Source organism: Rhea americana, unplaced genomic scaffold (genome assembly GCF_003343005.1).
Source record: "Rhea americana isolate MKP2758 unplaced genomic scaffold, rheAme1 scaffold_28, whole genome shotgun sequence".
Taxonomy (NCBI): Eukaryota; Metazoa; Chordata; class Aves; order Rheiformes; family Rheidae; genus Rhea; species Rhea americana.
The window spans coordinates 4,148,239-4,168,116 of NW_028186401.1; the positions used below are offsets into that span (position 1 = coordinate 4,148,239).

General features: G+C 44.7%; 1 protein-coding gene across 1 annotated transcript in view; it reads right to left on the bottom strand.

Moving 5' to 3' along the window:
• SLCO3A1 (solute carrier organic anion transporter family member 3A1) overlaps nt 1-19,878 on the bottom strand; it is a 153,751-nt gene that overhangs the window by 14,137 nt on the left and 119,736 nt on the right. The window contains exons 5-9 of the mRNA XM_085308644.1: nt 11,743-11,907; nt 9,877-10,075; nt 8,846-8,984; nt 3,258-3,433; nt 187-251 (exon numbers count right to left, since the gene is read on the bottom strand). Coding sequence (XP_085164770.1) covers nt 187-251; nt 3,258-3,433; nt 8,846-8,984; nt 9,877-10,075; nt 11,743-11,907 — 744 coding nt within the window. The remainder of the gene's footprint in view (nt 1-186; nt 252-3,257; nt 3,434-8,845; nt 8,985-9,876; nt 10,076-11,742; nt 11,908-19,878) is intronic.

The following is a 19,878-nucleotide window of genomic DNA, read 5'->3' on the forward strand; positions in this document are numbered from 1 at the left end:
CTTCAGAGAGAGGTCTCAGATGCTGTTGCATCAGACCCCACTCATAACAGCTAGAGCATCTGACAGAAGGTAGAGTAGGTTTGCACAAAGTAGAAATCCATGTCACAGGTAGACACACACTAAAAATACAGTTCTCTGTGGCGGAGGAAAGGGTGGGAGGGAAGGACAAGAGATTTTTGCACCTACCTAGCAAACGGAGAAGCAGGAAAAGSACCCCCAAAGCATAAGACTTGAGTTCGGGGCTCACGGTTCTGTAGGGGGAGAGAGGTAAAGAGTGAAATCGACTCTCAGTGCTCTGCTCTGATTAACACCCCCTTGGTGATTCTTCGCTGTCAGCCAGGATGCCACCACCACCTCTTCAAAAAGTCATTCATGGGGTTTTTCTTCTCCCTTCGGCTGAACTGCCTACAGACCCAAAAGTAATTGCAACTCTGGCCATGTGATAGGTTCAGGATTTTAGCTAAGTCATTAATAACAGCAGTTAATCTTGTCATTGGAAGGGGAAAGATGAAATTCCCAACCCGGTAAATCATCACTTACAAATTCCCTACAATACCTGCTAGGCTCCAGGTGTTGTGATTTGATGGGAGAGAAATCTTTGTGTTGTGAGACGTCTCAGACTAACGGGAATAAGAGAGGGAAAGGAGGACGGTGGACTAAAAAGTTCCGTCAGCCTATTAAATCAAGCCTCCTAGTGAGGATGTGTTCGTGAAGACCAGTTTCATGAGACACAGTAACATCTGAATCTGTTTTATAYGGGAAAGGCAATGGTCACATCGCCTTTTGCTACAAATAGAACCCATTCTATCTCATTATCATTAGTCTTCAAAGGTGCTTTAAAAATCACTCACAGCTTTCTGATGTACTTAGCTCAAGGATGCTATTGGCTAAAGCCAGCCTCTTGGGATAGGGTCTGTAAAGCCTTTGGCATTTCAGAAATCATTACTTTGGTCTGMAGTCTTATTCTCTGTCCCACAGTATACAAAGGCTGGGAAAGCAGAATAGTGATCCCTGTATGACCAGGTTCAGCACACAGAGAAACCTAAAGGCATCAGCTGCTTCTTCCATTATGTCTTTACAGGGGTGCTGTAGTCAGCAATACAGGTGACACCCATGAAGGAAGTGGTGCTCCATGGTATAAAAACACTGGAGGGGAATCGGACAGTATTAATAAAACTGCCAAAGCAAATAATCACTTTTAAGTTAAGAGGACTCATTTACGCCATCCAGCTTAATCTCACACACTACAGGGGTCATATAACATCATACCGTGATTCCTGCATGAAGCCTGTGACTTCTGGCTGAATTACAACAAGGTTTTCAGGTAGACACCCATGCTCTATAGAAAGACTTCATACTATGAAATATCTACACTTGGAAAAATGTTCCAGTGGTTAAGGGTTTGGCTCAAATCAGATCCTACAGTAGGGTGGGAAGTGAAGAAATCAGAAGGAATATTAAAGTTTTTTTAATGGAAAAAATAGATTATCAYGTGAAACTTTCACGGTGGGTTTTCAATCAGTGGTAGTGTCTATTCATCCATTTTTATTTAAGATGAATTCCCATACATTAGGGTAAAGTTGCCACCTGGTGACATCCCCTTTTCTCACTAACTGCAGCAGTGAACAAACRATGCTCATAGACAAGATATTTAATTGTAGACACTGAAGCGGGGGCAAATGAATTTCACAATGAATGTTCAAAACGTTCAGGGTATGGACATGCATTGGTTTCTGCCCACATGACAGAAAACTACTTCATTTTGGATGCTGGATGAACAATACCAGAAAGAGGTATTGCCTTAGGGCAGGAGAGGGTCAAACCTCTTGAATTCTACCCTCCACTGTAGCTCTACCAGCCCATCCTTTTTGCAGCATCACCACTAGGTAATCAGTTACATCTGACAAAAGTGGTTTCAGTGCAAAACCTGAGCTGCTTCTGAGTGGCTTCTGCTGTCTCAACTGCACACCAGCATGCAGAAAAGCTACCAGCCCTGGTGTTACTCTTGCTGGCCAGGCRAGGGGAAGGCACCTCCGTGCTGAGCATAACTACTTGGCTCATTTCAACCTCTGTGTGAGGGATCACGATGTCCCTTTTCACTGCCAGGGCACACTCATATGCCTACACTTGCTTTCAGAAACGCTTTATCCAAGACAGTGGTTGTTTGGAGAATATGAGGTGATACATGGCAAACAGCCCTTCCTTGTGTGTTTTAATTGTTATCTGTGATTCTAAGGGAAGGACAGTTATCAGTTTGGATGTAGGAATTGTTTATTTCCAACAGCTGTGAGTTGAGTGTTTKTAATGCTCCTTCTCTTCTTTCACTCCCTGTGTTCTCCTTTCTAGCTGGTGACTAGCTAATCTCATTTGAAGTCACATACTAAGATGAGTCCATTCTGGATCCTACAGGTGCTGGCAATTTCCTTGCACAAAGAACCCTTCAAATCTCAAATTACATTTGCCACAATATTTAACATTAGAAATTTGATTTCCCTTTAGCAACTGTAGATGCAAAGAGAGAAATGAACTAGTAGGTTGAATATTTCATTTTTTGTCCTGCAGGGAGACATGCCTTCATAGAGCTGTTCTGTCCAAGACCCACTCAAGAGTGTTTCTAATACAGACCTTACTGATTGAATTTTGTTGGAATTTTCCAGGCTGCAGAATGGATCTGTTATTTGTGCCTCTGGTTATTATTCTCAGTAAGTGACAGCCTGGACAGATAAGTAATTCTGAATAAACCTGGGCTTAGATATTTACGTATTTCATAGGGTGAAGTTTTCCATGTGTCTGGAAATAACACAAGGTCACTCATTYGAATAAAATACTTTTGTCCACCTATTCATTTTGGCTCAGATCAGAGATGTCCTTCATACCTTCAAGTTCCCTCTGTTTTTTGGGGCTAGGCCTAAGTTAAACATCTAGCCATTGGTGTATTGACCCAAGACAGCCATAGATGCTTATTTGCTGAGGAGGTTCAGACTCTTTGGAAGATACAAGCAGTTCTTTCAAGGTGTCTCYACCAAGTTTTTAGTACAAGGCCTGATTTTCTAAAAGACGGAGCTTCCACCCAAGACAAAGTTAACTATCTGGGGACAGCCAGTGCAGCCAAATATGCTGGAGCTGGGAGCTGTGCAAGGTCCCGGCTCTCCACAGCTCCAATCAGCACCTCACACCTTGTACAGCATCCTGGCCTCACTTGTACCGCCAGTAAYGAGCCTTTCCACCAGCCTGCAACCACCTGCCATCACCCTTACCTGATGAGTATGATAACTGATGGCGTCTGCGCCATGGCCCCAATCATGCTGCAAACGCACATCACACAGAGGAATGTAAGGAAGGCCTCTTCGCAGCCAGGGCTGGGGCATTTTCCAGGAACGACTGTAGCGTTTTCAGCTGGGAGCGAGCTGAGGCATGAGCAGCTGCTGAGATTCTGCAAAAGAGCACAGAAGTTCAGAGAATACAAGACCCATGGTCCCCAACACCAGCCCTCTGCACTGACGATTCACCAACCGGCAACTCTGAATTCTCTAATGGTCTATTAATTAATGAAGTGCTTATTTGAGGGGGTTTGGAAAGGATTTCAAAAACACGTCAGCTCTGATAYGTGCTATCAGCAAGGGAAAGCCCTCCTTTGGCTTGTTTCTTTTCTTCTGCTCTTTTCAAGTCTCTCCCATAAATGTCACTGCAACAAAATTACTAACAAGTTATGCTCCTTTTGAGAAGAATAAAGAAACGATCTGTGTTCCTGCTACACGAAAGATCCCCAAATTATGRTCCTAATTACTTTCTTATTTACCTCTGTCTTCTTGGTTGTTATAATTAAATTGAAGCCCATTAAAAAGAGGTAAATCTGCAGCCTTGTCCTTGGCTACCGATTCACTGCCTTATTCCAGCACCTTGAATCCTGGGAAGGAGAATACCATGAGATGTGCCTTAGCCCACCAAGAGCTGGACACCAAGGCTTAGTGGTAGAGACAATACTGGACTTAAGTGCACTACAGGACTAATAAATGCCATTTGGTTTAGCGGGAACTGTGTAGRGCTAAAAGCTGAAGCCAGGCAAGAAATATTTTATCAATATGTGATCAGAAGGAAGAAGAAACGATCATATTTTTCTTTGATCTCCCCAACAAGAGCAAGATGTCAAAAGAAAYTTTGTTTGCCAGTCACAGATTTAGGGTTTTTTTCTTATTTTCCAACTCATCCTCYCGAATTTCTGAGTGGGGGATGTCAACACAATTAAGGCACACAATGCTACCAAGAAATCCCTTAATGAATACAGAAGGAAACAATCATAAATGATTCATGGCTTGTCTGCATCAGGCTGCAGGGTTTGCAGGTCACATGTTTGTAAGAGAAGTAATGCCATAAAATAAAATATATTAAAAAATAGCTAAATCTCCTCCCTTCCCCTCTACATTCAAGTAGAAATTCCTTTGCTTTTTTGCTGGGGTTCCCTCAGGATCATACAATAGCACACTTTCTGGTTCACTGCCTCCAAAGATAAGGCTCCATGGGGACACCACTCCAGCCTTTCTGACACCAATCTCTTTCTACTGCATAGGAGTCAAACGATTTCCTTCCAAAAAACTGCACAGAGRGCAAAAGAGACCKCAGTGCAGAACTCCAGGAACGCTGGAGTAGATGCGCAGATGCCTTTTCATATGCAAGCAATAATTAACCTAACAAATTCCTGTGCTGTGAGTCAGAAGCTGCCACCTGAAAGCTTTGCAATGGTGACAATTAGCACCACTGCAGTGGCCTTTGCACAGGGACAACAGGGCAGTAACTTGTAATTCCTGGCTGTCACTGCAGTGCCCAGTGAGCATCCAGCCAAAACACAACGCAGCAGAGCAAGCCTCACCTTAGTCCCTGAAAGTACACACGTGTACTGAAATGTCCTTGGGCAATTTTCCTACCCTYTGCAGGCATAGGCTTGTTATGGCAACGGCTTACTGCGTGGGGCATCACGGCGAACAWGCAGGATTGGGTGCTTGTTCCCAAGCAAGGAGTTGGGGGGGGAGGCGGGAACATTTCTGGCAGTGGTGGGGTAGATTCAGCTGCCCTGGTGTGATTTTACATCTGGTGTAACAAACCCTGAAGCAGTGAAACCCTACGCACAGGTCATGAAGATCTGCTACGTGCTTTGGGAATGTCAGCCTATCGGGTCGAAGTGGCAGCGTCAGGATCCTTCCCAGAAGCTCCCCGGCAATAGCATCACACCACTTCTCCGCAGCTGCTGGCTTATCTTGTGTTCCCAACAAGCCCAACTCTATGGCYCCAACCATTGCTTTCCCCCTGTTCCTCTTTTTTAATCATTTTGCACCRAGGTGTTACCCCAAGGCAAAGCAAGTGGTTTGTACCAGCTACATCTGCTTGCTAGTGCTCTGCCTCGTTCTTACCTGAAGATCTTTGATCTTTTGTTACTGACACACGTGATACGACTCACAGGCATCAAACGAGGAGACAAAGACAGACTTTTACCTTCGTCTCGTGGAGCGGCAACATTTTGCTACCCATGCCAAATTGCTRTCGAGCCCCTGAAAACCCCCTCTAACTCTGGCACCACACGACTGCACATATATCACCATCTTCCCTGTGCCCAGCAGCTTGCACACTGACACCATGATTTTCTGTGTGTGCAGGAAGCTGCACAGGTGCAGAATTTGCATCTTCGGCAGCAGCCGGAGTTTGGGGTAATAATGCACACAAGTTATCCGTGTTTTCAACCCTGGCAGGAACTATCTGCCTTCAGTGCAAAGCCCTGAGACACCGGCACTATAAGGTCAGGTTGGAATTCACCTGCCTCCAGCCAAAAGGGAAACTGAGAAAAGCAGTGGCATAAAACAAACAAGACGTACAGTCAGAGGCTTCGTGTGCCAGGGTCACTTACAGGAGAGGAATGGTTACAGAAAAATGTCCTGAGATCAGTGTGCCAGAGGTCTGCCTGTCAATGCCGATACTCCTGCTTTTTGGATAGGTGCACCTATGCAACCGGCTCAATAACAGAGAACAAATGTGTTTGCATGAAAAAGAAAAATCTAACTGAACTACGTTGTTAGAAATCGACCACAGAGGAAAAGCGGAAGGGAGTGGTCAGAAACATCCAATGCAGTAAAGTTAAATAAAGCATTCAGAGAATTTTATGTCCCAGTAAAACGCAACCCTCAGCTCATCACAAGCATATAACATCCACAAGACCCTCTAGACAGGTCATTACCTGGATTATGGGTTTAAAGCCTGGTTTGGCAGTTTGGCTTTGCCTCAGGGCCATTGCATGGCCAAACTAGTCCATAATTCTTGATAATGCCCTTTCCAGAGGATACTATTGCTTCATTAATTTGTTTTCAAAATGTTACTGCAAAGAAACAAAACAAAACAACAAAAAGAACCCCAAGATGATGATGGAAAGGCAAAATAAGAAAATGTGAGTAAGAGAGAGAGGGGAAGGAAGAGTAGAGGTTTTGCTTGGAGGATTGCTCTTGCGGCGCGTGCGGGCAGGCAGCAGCTGAATTTCCATTACCGCGCTCTTGGAAAGGAGTGAGAAGTTTGCCCCAAATCGCACAGTGAGGCAGTCATTCCTACGCTCCGGACATGAACCGCACTGGTTTGATTCCTGCTAAGGTCTTGGTAAACTGGTGAGAAACTATTCTGCATGCCCTGTACAAGTGGGACAAGCTTAACTTTAGGCTGGGTTTAACTTTATAATTTATCGAATTCTGAAAGGCAGAAGTTGTAAAACAAAACACTGTTTTATTCACATGAAAACTGGAAAGGTCAATGATACTCTGCAAATGTTAAAAATATCACTTCCCATGGTAGAAAAGGGTCATTTTTCCTTGTGTATGTGGCAAATGTAGTGGCAGTTGGATGTTTTAAAAATAGATCGTATTTTGCCTGTGACTTCAGTGGAGCTAGGATGTTACCTAGAAAGAGAAGTGCAATATGGCTCAGTAAATCATGGAGATCAGGCTCATTACTTGTTCATATTCCCCTTCCTACAACAAAATCAAGGCTTTCATTCTGGAGTTCGCAATGATTAAAAGTCTGCATCTCATCTAATCATCTGTGTTGTATGTTTTTTGCTTGACGATATTCAGTACAGAGATACAATTCACAAGTTAATTAGCACCAATCATTACGTTCAAGGTAACTGCATTATTTTTCCTGGTGCAAATTAGGGAAAATAGCCTTTATTTTAGGGCTAAATTCAAAAACTCAACAGAAAGAACTGAACTTGTCTTTGAAACAGAAGGGCTAAATTTTCACGTATTTTCTCAAAAAATAGCATGGTGGCCAAGGAGACAAATTATAGCAAAGCAAAATGGAAGCATTAAATTATCAGAATAAGGATTCAGTGGTCAAACACATCCTAAGAACAAAATGCTTACATATCAACCTGTCAGATCCCAATTGTAGCTGGAACTGTATATATTTTTTAAAACAGAAGTTTATATAATTGGCAAAATACACACTGTTAATAACTGGACAATTCATTCATGCTATTATTTTTGAAAATTAAAGCTAAAATATTTAGTGTTGTTTTGACACTGACATTTTTGCTCCTCAGTTCAACTATTTTATATTTCCACTGTATATCTTTACATTTTCATTTAATGACAGTTACCCAAACTCTGGACTGTAAAGGTATAAATTATCATTCCTTTTTGTTCAGATACACAATAGGCAGCAAAAGAGGTGACAGACATCTAAATATTTTAATTAACGCTCCTCCAGCTGTTTTCACATGAACAACTGTGTACAATTTATATATCTGCTGTACGGCTTGCTGCTCAATTCTCTTCTCAGCCTTGTGGACCCTGTTTTCAAATGAAAGCAGCAATCCTAGCAATTCTCATACAATTTACAGCACTATTTTTCCTTTGTTTAATTAAAACACTTCAAATTCATGCAATAAAATGCTCGTATCACCATAAAAAATTAATTAACTTTGGCCAAAGAGATTGATGGTGTATTCATTAATTAAAATGTGATTTACTCCGCTTTGGCTTCAGGAGATTAGATTTCCTGATATAATACCAACGTTGCTGCTGACTAAAATAGTTTGTTTGGCTTTTAAAAATATCTGGCTGTGCTATGAAAGATACTGTAAAATGAATATGGTATAAAAATATTATTTTTCTGCAGATATGGTAAGTTCATTCAACAAACAAAAAAGTAGACCCAGTTCTACACATAGAGTTTCGTCTTTCTCCCACGTGCTTATGCACACCCCGCTGCATGCAGGAAGAAGCTTTTCTTTGGGCACGCAAAAAATACAAGTTGAATGAAATACATTGCAAAATACAACCACAAGTTTCCTGCAGGTGTAAACTGTAATACGCAGGGTTGGGAGTTACGACAGTTGAATTTGCTGCTGTTGGAAAAGCAGGCTTGTAAGGCATTGCTAGGAATTCCACGTCTTCTTCACCCAGAGGTCGTCTTGTCTTTAAGGGTTTTTGAAAGGAAATAAATTCTTATTTATGGAGAACTGAAAAATACAGAGGCTCTTATTTTGGATGGATTCTCAGGTCTCCTTTTGACAGCTGTTCTTGCTACCACCTTTGAGCAAAGCAAGGAAGAGAGAGAGCCTGGAGGAGGAGGAGATCCAGCCTGGTTTGTGGGTGACCCCAGCAGAGCGTAGCCAGAGTCACAGGGCATTTCAATAACGGAGTGAAAAATGACCGTGGCTCAGCACCATCCGAGGCGTGAGGTTAGCTCTAGGGAGTGCAGCCGCTGCCAGCTGTAAATTAACTTCTCCACTGCGTACGCGCTAACCTCACTCACTCACTCTCACAAAATCACCCCTACAGGCAAGAGATGCTGAGAGACGCACACTCACCGTGCTGCTGCAGCCGGCAAAGCAGGCAGATAAGTAGGTGACCCCGTCTGCCCCACAGACGGGAGTGAAGGAATCGGTTTGGCATTCACAGTTGTTATTGCAGGGGGCATACGGGTCTAGAGGTGAGGCCGGAGTTGAGCTGCAGGAGAAACAGAAATCAATGGTCAGTGTAATGATATCAGTGCCACAAAAAGAGGGCTTTGAAGGGGATTAAGGCAAACAAATAAACGACAAGCAGCAAGCAGGCTATGGGGGTCCCGGCGTCAAGAACTCCAGTCCTTCCTGGGACGGGAATAGTTGGCCACTATCCCTGCGCAATGGGAGCTCTAAAGAGAGCCTTGGACTGCCTCATCTCCCCTGTGAAACCCAAGGACGTGCCAGGAGAGGTCACTGTGTTTTTCTAAAACTGTAACAGTGAGCAGCAGAAAGCCCGAAGTCTTTGTCTTTAAAAGAGTCACCACTGCATACTGAAGAGCAGCAGAAAATAAAATACAGAATATCTCTCTCAGAGTCCTGTCAACTCTACAGGGTATTGGGTGCCTCATTTCCCCACCAAAATGTGCCTGGAGCCATGCGTGCCTCCTCCTCACTATATCCGAATTTCCACGTGTCTAGAACTTGGTTCAAGAAATTCCAGTCAGGCACCTCAACATGCAAAGCAGTGACTGCCCCTCGCTCCCAGGAGAAAACAGATGGTGTAGTGGACCCAACGCTACACAGATAGCCTCAGGATCAGAATCGGGTCTTGCACCTTTCCAGTCAGTTTGGTTGATTTTAGTCAAACTCTGTTAGCTGCAGGCACTCGATTCCTGCACGGAGGAGTGGCGTGAAAAGCCCTCCAAATCACAGCACGATACAAAGTTGCCCTCAGCATACCGCTTGTTCTGTTTGATTGCCCACGGGCCAGAGTTCTCTGAAGGCTGCTGACACAGGGACAATAACGTGACATTTTGTTGGCAAGGTTGAGAGAGATTTACCCACTACCTGCCAGCTGCATGGAGGGAGGCACCCAAAAGTTTCGTGGGACTCACTTGTTTCCATAGGGAACAGTAACTCCTGCCACAGGCCCGGTGTCGCAGCCGAGGAACAGGAAAGACACGTAGCAAGCTGTGGACACCAGGTTCACCAGCATAGCCATCCTGATGGCTCCCAGAGCAGATAGGCTGAGCTTCTTCACCAAGAGGCCACCCAGGAATATGCCCAAACATGCACATGGGATTGCTGTCATCCCTGCAAGAGGAAGAATTGGTTAGGAGCATGTGAGAAGGAGGCTGAGTGAGTCACACTGGTAAGGCCTTTTCTTCCCAGTAGACAAATCAATGCGTTACCGTGGGGAAACCTCATAATGATCAGACTTTGGAGTAGCACCAGGCTAATGTTCATTCATTTGAGCATGGCGTTCTTAAGATGCCATCAAACCAGACTGCCTGCCACAAACGCTGTTAATGCTCAGCAATGGCAGCATTAGAGCTTCTCCAGGACGGCAGACTAGTCTACTTCTCTTCCTGTCTCAGGCCCTGCAAAATTGAACCTGTGCTGCTTTCTCCAGTCTCATTTTAGCTGGTGTGGCCCAATAGAGAATAGATACAAATGGACTTGCGGCCTTGCACAAAGGAACTAGGATCTTCCTCCAGTTCTCCATGTTATAGAGGGTTGCCAGAATTGTTGATATTAGCCCCTCCTAATCTACGCAATGAAATCTCTGTTGCTTCCTCAGGAAGGACAGTTGGCAGCCAAATAAACTGTCCAGAATTTCATGAGAGGCTTTGACAAGCCCTGCTTGAGATACCTAAAAGCAGTCTGATCTTCAGAGATCAGGCAATAGTTGCATTTGAAAAAAATTAAGCTTTCCTTTTAGAATCTTCTTAAACTGTGAGATGCAACAATCACTGCCAAAAGTGACTCATCTTCCATGCTCAGGAAGGCATTATGACACTAAACTTGCTTGCGTCCACTTTTGTCCTTCTGCTGTTACACCCCAAAGCTCACCTACCCAAGCTAAGCTCAGAAGTGCATCCAAATCCCAGCGTTCCTGGGCAAATGGCATCTGGGAAATTTGGCAACAACATTATTTAAATTAAATAAGTTGTTCCATAAGAAATGCCTCCTTGCTGACTGGCCAGGCATCCACTGCCAAACCATGCAGTGGCTTGCTTTCTCCCAGTGGGTCAATGGTGAAATTGCTTTCCTTTGCTAAGTTTTAAATCTTCAGGAAACATGTAAGAAACTAATATCTTTGAGACCTCTGCCCCCTGTCAAATTCCATTAAAATTTACTAGCAAGTTCCTGTGTATTAGGGGAGGGGAGATTGACTGCAGGGGTTTTACTTCCTTTGGAAAGCTAGGCCAAAATCAGAAAGTATCAATGAGTTCAATGGGAAAATAAATAACCATCAGGAGAGCAGCTTGCAAGCTCTTTGATATTAAAATCCACCCATTTTATGATTTCCCAGTTTACGATAGGTCACTGCCAGCTGCCCATCTGGCAAGCTGTGGTTGCAGATCATCCAACATCAACATCTAGACATTTTAACTGGATGCTGCCCAAAAATGGTTGTCCTAAACAAATTGCCGGACCTCCCTGGGAATGAGCAGCAGGAGAAAATAAAAGATCCTGCTTGTGCATCAGTGCCCTGACAAAACAGAAATTTGAAAAATAAAGAGTGCCTGGGAAACCACAACAACATGGTGTGGTCACAGAGAAGGGGCATTTGAAAGATGATCAAAATGCATTAGCTCAGCTATCTGAACTGCTTGTAGTCCCACCATTTCCAATCCAAGAAGAAAGGAGGAACTCGCAGGAGAAACCGGGTTTCCCAACTCAGATGAAGCATCTCAGATAAGAGCTGGCACAGCAGGGCCAGGAGTTGCGCTCGGCAGCCTCCCGCAGTTACTCACCCAGGAGTTGGTTTGCGGACGAAGTGGTGAGGTTGAACTGCTGCTCCAGGTACTTCCCCAGGAAAGCGGCGAAACCAGCCACCACGGCGATCTCCATGCATGCCGCCAGGATGATGCAGGTGAAGACGGGGTTAGAGAGCAAGTGCTTGGTTACTTTGGGGATCACTAGAAGAGAGGAGGAAGGGAGATGGGGTTTTTGTGCAGGCTCCTCTTGAGGCATTGGAGAAGCCTGGCAGCTTTCCCTCAGGACAAACTCAAGATATCTGGACTAATTTTCCTTTCTGCATAAACAAGTCAATGGAAATCTGGCAACATCAGAATAAAGGGAAACAGGCCCCAAAGTGCCATACAAAAATTCAGATACTAGGAGGATGCAAAAAGTAGTCATATGTTCTTACATTTAGATTCCACAGATGTTTTCTAAATTTTGAAGAATTGGCGTTTTCCAATATTGCCTTTGAGCTAAAAGCTTTCAGCTTTTGTCCCCCCCACCGCCCAGAGAGGACAATCAAAGCCTTGCATTCTCTTTTCCTTTCCCAGTCTACTCCCCAGGATCAACATCAAGCTAGCCATTAGGTGCCATGAGTACCATACTCAGGGCAAAGCAAATTCTTGCAAGCTTTCAGCCACAGGTTAACCCCTTCTGCACTTGGCCTTTCCTTTTCCTGCTGCCTGAATCTGCTCTGCTTTCTTATTCTTGCATAACACCAGCTCACTTGCTGAGGGACATCTCTGCTGCGCGGAGGGGCGCAAGCTGAAACGCTCCCATTCAGCCTGGGGCTGCGGCTACTCCCGAGCACAAAGACGCTCACTCCTACAAGCACATCAGCCTGAGTTCTCCCACACATCAGGGCATGGAGCAACGCCATCACATGGACCCCGGCGGCCGGACAGGGCAACGCTGAGCTGTTCTCTGTGTGCAGAGACACGCACATGGTTGTTTTAGCTTCGTGATCGGTTGCATCTCCCTCCCGAATCATTAGCATCCAGAGTTGCCCTCGCCCAAGCCTGTCTCCATTACCAATAAGCAAACACGAGTTACCTTACAAAGGGAAATCTGGCTAATGAATCAGATAGCACATTTTCTACTTGAGCGAACATTTTAATTATTGCAGAGATAACACAGCTTGAAGAGGAGAGCGTCCCAGTATAGGAGAGTGCCTCGCTTTGTCTCAATACCTGATGACTAATTTCTCCCTGAATTAAATGTGAAAATCATTAAGTTTGAAAATTACCTCTCTGAAGTGTAGCAAAGCCTTGGTGAACTCCATTTGCATTTTGAAAATCCATTCCCCACCTCCCCCTCCGATGTATTTGGGTCTGGCACACGACAGATTTCTCTGGTGTGGCTTCTGCTTTCCCTTAGGCCTTTTTTTGGTGCAAAATCTAATTTCACTGGCTTCAGTAAGTAATGCACAGCTCTTTGTCAAGGCTCTGCTTGGGTTCCCTTGGTTCTTCTTTTTTGGTGGGGGATTGAAGGAGGAGGTTATAATTGGGATTGATCTCGTCTTTTTGGAAAGGACAACTCCACAGTTGCTAGTCTCTTTATATCACAAATGTTTCTTCATGCCGTATAAAATCCTTGCTTTCCGAGGATTTGCTGAGCATAATGAAGGTGCATGAAGCACAGTATTGTTCAGTAGGACAAAAAAAAAAAAAAAAAACAGAGGGAGGCGGAAGAGGAGGAGGGATTCAGATGTAGGTTGATCTCAAAAGCCACATGCTGCCTCTTTTAGTTCTTTGGTGGCCACCTACAGAATTTTCCTTCTTGCCAGGAGAAGGAGGAAGAAAGCAAAGGTGGACTTGGCAGAGCTGAGCTTAGAATGCCATATTTAAGATATTACTGCCTGTTGTGCCTCTGGAGTTCAATTTGTACAAGATTAACAGCTTGCTTGAGGTGCAGCTTTGTGCCAATTCAAACGCAAAGACAGAAAGGTCTATCTGCAACTTTATCCATCAAATAATAACAATGACTGCCTCTCGTTTGCAGGAGAGATCCTGCAAATTTATTTCTGAAGTCGGCAAGGTTGCTACCAAACCATCATGCATTACCAAGGTCAGAATCATCTTTCATACTCGCTGAAAGAGAGCAAAGATTTTGCAGAGCTACGGCACTGTCTCGTACAAGAAAGGTAGCACTTTATGACTGCCTGGCCCAGCAGTGCTGGGCTACACGTCCCTTCCCTTCACCTCTGCTTTTTCTCCCTGGCTATTTAGGTGCAAGTTCTCTGGGGCAGATACTGTCCTTCACTGTGGGTCTAACCACTTTCTACTGCAAGGTCTCTGTACCAGCTGCAGAGTATAATACAAAAGCCAGTGCAAAGAGTTCAAACGCAACGCAGGCAGATGCCTGGCAGCCTCCACCATCTCATCAGCCAGGCCAGATCATTCCCTTTCATTTTCTAAGGAAAATGACAGGAGGCTCCCCATAGAAATGAATCTCCTTTTATCTTGCTAGTGCCAACAGTTAAGATGAATCATTTGACACCTGCTGCTGCCTTATCTGTCTCAGTTCTTGGGGTGAAATACCCCTGGGAACAAGATGAAAAGTCAGCAGTGAAGTTTAAAAATCTCTCTGTAGAATAGAGTGACGTGCATTCAGCTGCCTGGCATATGGTGCTGGGGATGAAGGGGGAATGGAAAATGCTTGATGGGGGACAGTAAACCCCTGGGGAACACACCAGTTAGGCATATCTCTTCTTCCCTGGATCTCAGGAGAAGCTGTGATAAACTTCACCCCCTGCCTCGCTGACTCAGTCTGAATTTAGATATGTTCTTAAAAGTCCTCTCTAGCCCAGAAGGTGAGCTGGACTCTGCAACCACACCTTGGATATACATATACATATATATATACACATATGTATATATATGTGTGTATATATATATACATATAGTAGCAGTCCACTTGCCAAATCGGAAAAAGGAAAGTTTTTTGCAGCTGAGTAAAGCCTCAAAAGTCTTCTGGGAGAAGCCACTAGCTGAATCAGACATGGCAGAGAAAGAAATCACTCTGATGCTCCGAACAACCCTATCCCATTGAATGGAAGGAGGTAGCACGTGGCTTTTAAGATCTCTCTCCAGCTAAATCCCCCTCCTCATCCTCCCCTCTCTCTTTCTTTTGGTCCTGTTCTACTGGAAAATACTGTTCCTCCTGCACCTTTGTTATCCCTGCTCATTTAGCATCCTTATCGCCATGCACCCACACACTACAGAAATAACGACAGAAAAGAGATTTGCTTTGCCGTTGATACTGAGAAGACCGAGAAAGCTGAGCTTCTTTTCTCTGTGGAAGTGCTTAAACCCCACCACTTCAGATGTCCCACTTTCCACATCAGACACGGGATAATTCAGGCTAGAAGGGCTCTAGGAGGATCTCCCACAGCTCTCCGACTCCCACCAGCCTCTCTAAGCCCTCAGCTTCATACCATTTAGCCCGTAAACAACACCCAGTGCCAGCGAACTGAGTTGTGGAGTCATCGTGCATCCTCCCTCCCTCCTGCCACGGTGCCAGTCGTGGGTGACAGGCCGTAGGGTTTACAAGCAAATATACTTAGGTACGCCAAGGAGCTTTGATTTGTCACTAAACATCAGGGAGTACAAGGGATAATTGGCAACCTCATTACATGAGGTTTAACTACTCTCCAGAAACGACAAACTATAATAATCACGTTGGTGCTTGAAATGAATTGTTAGGCACATTACAATCACCAAGGCCCCTTTTTCCAGTTGGAGCACCCTACAGAGACATGTTTTCAATTTGCAGTAAAGATGAGGAACACAGAAAGTAAAGTAGTAAATTAGAGGGAGGTTTACAACCTGGTCCACCTAGGACAATGTGGTGAGGAAAAGGAGAAATATTTGTCGAGTCAAAGTACTACTTTCTATCAGCAATGTAAGGAGCGAGTCTCAGACCTGAATAGAAAACAAAAGGCAAAAATCTTCATTTGGCTTGAGGAATAGGGGATGAAGAAAATAGTGCCAGCAGCATGAAGAAAATATCACATGGAAAGAGTCAGCTCACATAAAATGGAAGATGGAGTAAGGCAAGGGGCACTGAAGATAACTCAGGTGAGTTTAATATGCCAAAGTCTATGAGATCTTGGTGAAATTAATATCACAAAGGGTAAGGATGACAATCATGTCAAATGGGCTTCTTGAGAAATAGGGGCTTGAAGCAACAGTAACATTCTCACATGGGCACACGATCTGTCACACATGGAAGGTGGGTCCTCCTAGCCTATCATCCTGCCTCCAGCAACGGCCTTTGCTTGACTTCAGAGAGAGATGTAAACCCCCCTTGTCTGTGTAATGCTGTTCAGCACAAGGTGCATTTTTTTCCAGACACAGATGTGCTCTGCCTGATCTCTGCTGCTGCTCCAAGGCGTGCAGATTAAAGGCCCTTCTGAGTTAATCAAAGTAGTGATAACAAGCATGCTGGCCTTGAGAACAGCTAAGAAGAACCCACCAACAAAATCCATGTCCTCACAAAATTCAAGATAAAGGAAACTCAGAGGTCCCAAGAGGAGCTGTCTGAGATCAAGGAAGCCCAGCATGCCACCATGGAAAGGACTCTGGGCCTTTTATGATTACCTGCCTCTCCCATACCCACAATTAGGGTTCCTCAGCATGCCTTTTAGATATTGCTAGAGACCCAAGGCCCAAATCCAGAAAGACGTTAAGGTCTTGGTAGCAATCCAGATCCAGGCCAGAGACTCACTCCTATGCCATGAACGGATTTATTTGAATAGCTGTGCCAAAAAACAAGCAGTATAGTTTCTCTTGAAGTGTGGCTGATCACATCCATGGGCATTCAACGCACGCCCAGGAACGCTCCCTCGCAAGAACGAACTCAGGGACTCCCGGCTGGCTTTGTAGCGGTGTGCAAGGCTCCTTGCCCCACACCGTGCCCCCAAAACGTTCCCACCAATGCCTGCCGAGAGCCTTCAAGTGAAGCATCCTTGTGTTAATCACGCCCGTTACTGTGAGATTCCACTGGGCAACAGTGGCTTTTCATTACCCGGGACTCCCCTGCCACGGCTGGGAGGCTTTGGCCCAGGTCTTGGGGTCTACTCCCAGAAAGCACTTTTGGGAAGAGAAATCTCAAATTCAGAGCAGCGCTCTCGCAAGCAGCAGACTGGTGTGCACAGCAGGAAGGAAGCAAGCAAACAGAAGACAAGACAGCTGTCACCTGCACATCTCGCCTTTTCTGCATTCTTGGAAACAAAGCTGGGTGAAAAATAAAGGGTTTCCAAATCTTTGCAAATCTAGGAAATTTGCAGTTTTGAAATTCATCTAATTCCACAATGATTTTTCTTTTAATTCCTTGCTAATGAGCTTCTCTTTCCAAACCTGAAGGATCCTATATCAGTTTCAATCCTTTTAAGTGTTTTAATCTCCCTCTCTAGACAGATAGGAGAAAATGAATTTCTGTTTTAAATCACTTCAAGAAAAAGTGCATTTAGAGCAGAACATTTCGGCGGTGTTAAAGAGAAAGAAGGCAGTGAAGCATTTACAAAACTAGATTTCATCGGAACTGACCACTCAATTCAGTGTAAATGACATTTTCATAGGAAAAAAATGATTTTGACAGAATACTCAAGAACCTGTGTTGGGGCATGTGGAGGGCTAGAGACAGCCAAGAGCAAAGGGCAACAGCAGCGTTTATTTGTCCTCTCCCTGCCCTCAATCCTTCGCCTCCCAGATGTCCTTGCTTACCTACCTGTGCCTCTTTCCACTTGATCTGTGGTGGGACAATGGTCTGTGCACGGGGACGAGCCAGGCAGCTGGACAGCCCCCATCCCCGTGATTCCTTGCACTGCCACCTCCCACCAGCGATGCCGTGCAGAGTAGCTGGGTGCCTCCACCGCCTTTGGTCACTTCTTCACTGCGTGCTGTTCAAAGGCTGGGCTCTCATTTCAAATCTGAAACTCCCTTTAAGGATGCTTCTTTCCTTGGCATGAAAACACCCCTCAAGAAGAGATGCCACGGCTTCCTGAAAGCCAGGCCCTCCCTCCTGTTTAGACCTTGGCAGAGATGTAAAAACCTTTCTAACATGTTGAGCTGGTTGCTTTTGTATTGATCGCAGCTCTTCAGTGTGCCAAGGCCAGAGAGAAGCAGTGAATCTCAGGTCAGCCCTGCACCTCGGAGCCCTTCAGCAAATCCTGCAGCATCCTGGAGCTCCCTCCCAAGCCCAGACATCTTCTGCTGCTCACCAAAAGTCATGGCACAGCTGGGAACATCTGTCTCCAAATACACCACCTTTCTTCCCCTCCCGCTACGTCCATCTGCTTACACCCTTTGCTGCACCCTTAAAACCAACTGATAGCCAAAAAGGAGCTTCTGTTTAGCCTCCAGGATGCCCCGCTGACACCAGGTACTGTGCCAAAACTGCGTCTCCACACTGGACACCCAGCACACACCTGCCCCACACCTACCAGTAGAGACAACACGATAAAGGAGTCCGCAAGTCACGGCCGCACGAATACCTACAGGCATTTCCATGCACAGCCCTACGTGCAGCTACCTCCTCTGCTCTTCATCTTCACAAATACACGTGTACCCCAAAGCCCAAGGTAGGACAGGAAACATGACTACGTATGCATATATATTTTTAGCTTTGGTGTATAATTGCCAACCCTCTTTATCTTATGAAAAAGGAATAAACAGGCTGACTTTCTCCAAAGGAAACTTTATAAAATCAGCTTAAATGGATTAAAGATACTAGTCCCTGCCACACATTCCTATGGAAATATATTTTTCAGCTGCTGGCAACCAAAATGAAGTCACCCATCATAACCTCAAAAGCATAAATAAAAAGATCATTTGCTGCCTTATTTGACATGCTATAATTTGTAATTGTTGATCTAAAGAGACTTCTGGGCTCCTAACTGATCCTGCAGTGTGGTTACCTACACCGAGGAGGTGAGTGTGGAAGACTGTGGTGCTTACTGGTGTGATCAGTACTTTCGAAGCATGTGGACTTGGCAGTTTAATTTCTGTATTTTGATGAGTAATAGAAGCTGTAGTGACCTTCCTCTAAGGCGTGCAAGAAACCTAGCTTGCTCAGCACCATCCCCAGGCAGAAGTGCCTTCCTTCTGTGCAGCAGGGAGAGATGTTATAGACTTCAAAATCCTTATACAGAGATCAGCAAAAACTTCTGGCGCCCGTTTCAAAAACTTAACAGCCAGAAACAGATGCTTCAACACTTCTACGATGAAAGACATGGAATTATCCATGTGGACATACCATAGAAAAAGCCCATTTTCAAAACCTGGAAAAATCCTTACAACAAGGACAGGAGGATGAATAAATTCACTTTACTGAAAAATTTTCCTAAGAATTATCTTTTTATCTTTCCTTCTTTTGAACTTTCTCAAGTCAAAATTTCACATCTTTTACCATTTTTTAATGAACAACTGCATCAACTATTCAAGCCATTTTTACATCTGGGGGGATTTTTTTTTTTTAAATAATCCTCTTTTTTCTTCCCACATTCACCTCATTCAGCTCCCAATTAAGGTGTCCACTCAGGGAATAAGTGATTTTGTCCTCATTTATCAAAATGCATGAGGCCATAATGAAACCAATTCTGCCACAATGACAGAGAGTGGGAAGCAACCAGCGGCACTACAGAGGAGCCCTCTCAAAGGCAGGATCCTCTAGAGCAGCGCGTGCAAAGGATATCTGCCCACACTCTCCCACAAAAGGCTGGATTTTTACCCGACCTCAATTAGAGCCAAGTCCATTTACATCCCTGCAGGATCCCACGTGACATTTTCTGTTCCAATTTGCTACAAGCCATTTTCTGCCCTTCCAAGGACTTTGCTGCTATTCTAGGCTGATGTCTAGAGTTTCTCTTCCCAAAGGCTGTCTCTTCCCCCATCCCAGTTTAAATGCTGTAGTGGTGCCCAGCACTCACTGTTCATATTTGGGATTGTGCTGTGTCTCCAGTGCTAGGAAACCCCCAATCTCCTTTAACTGCTCTTGCTGGCTTGCTCAGTTTGAGAGGCAGAGGGAAGCAGGACAGTAGACTAGAGAGAAGTTCACAGATTGCTTCAGTAATGGTGTTCCCCTTCGTTTTTATCAACTCTACAGGAATAGTATGGATTCCTGAATCTTTGTAGTTAAAAAAAAAA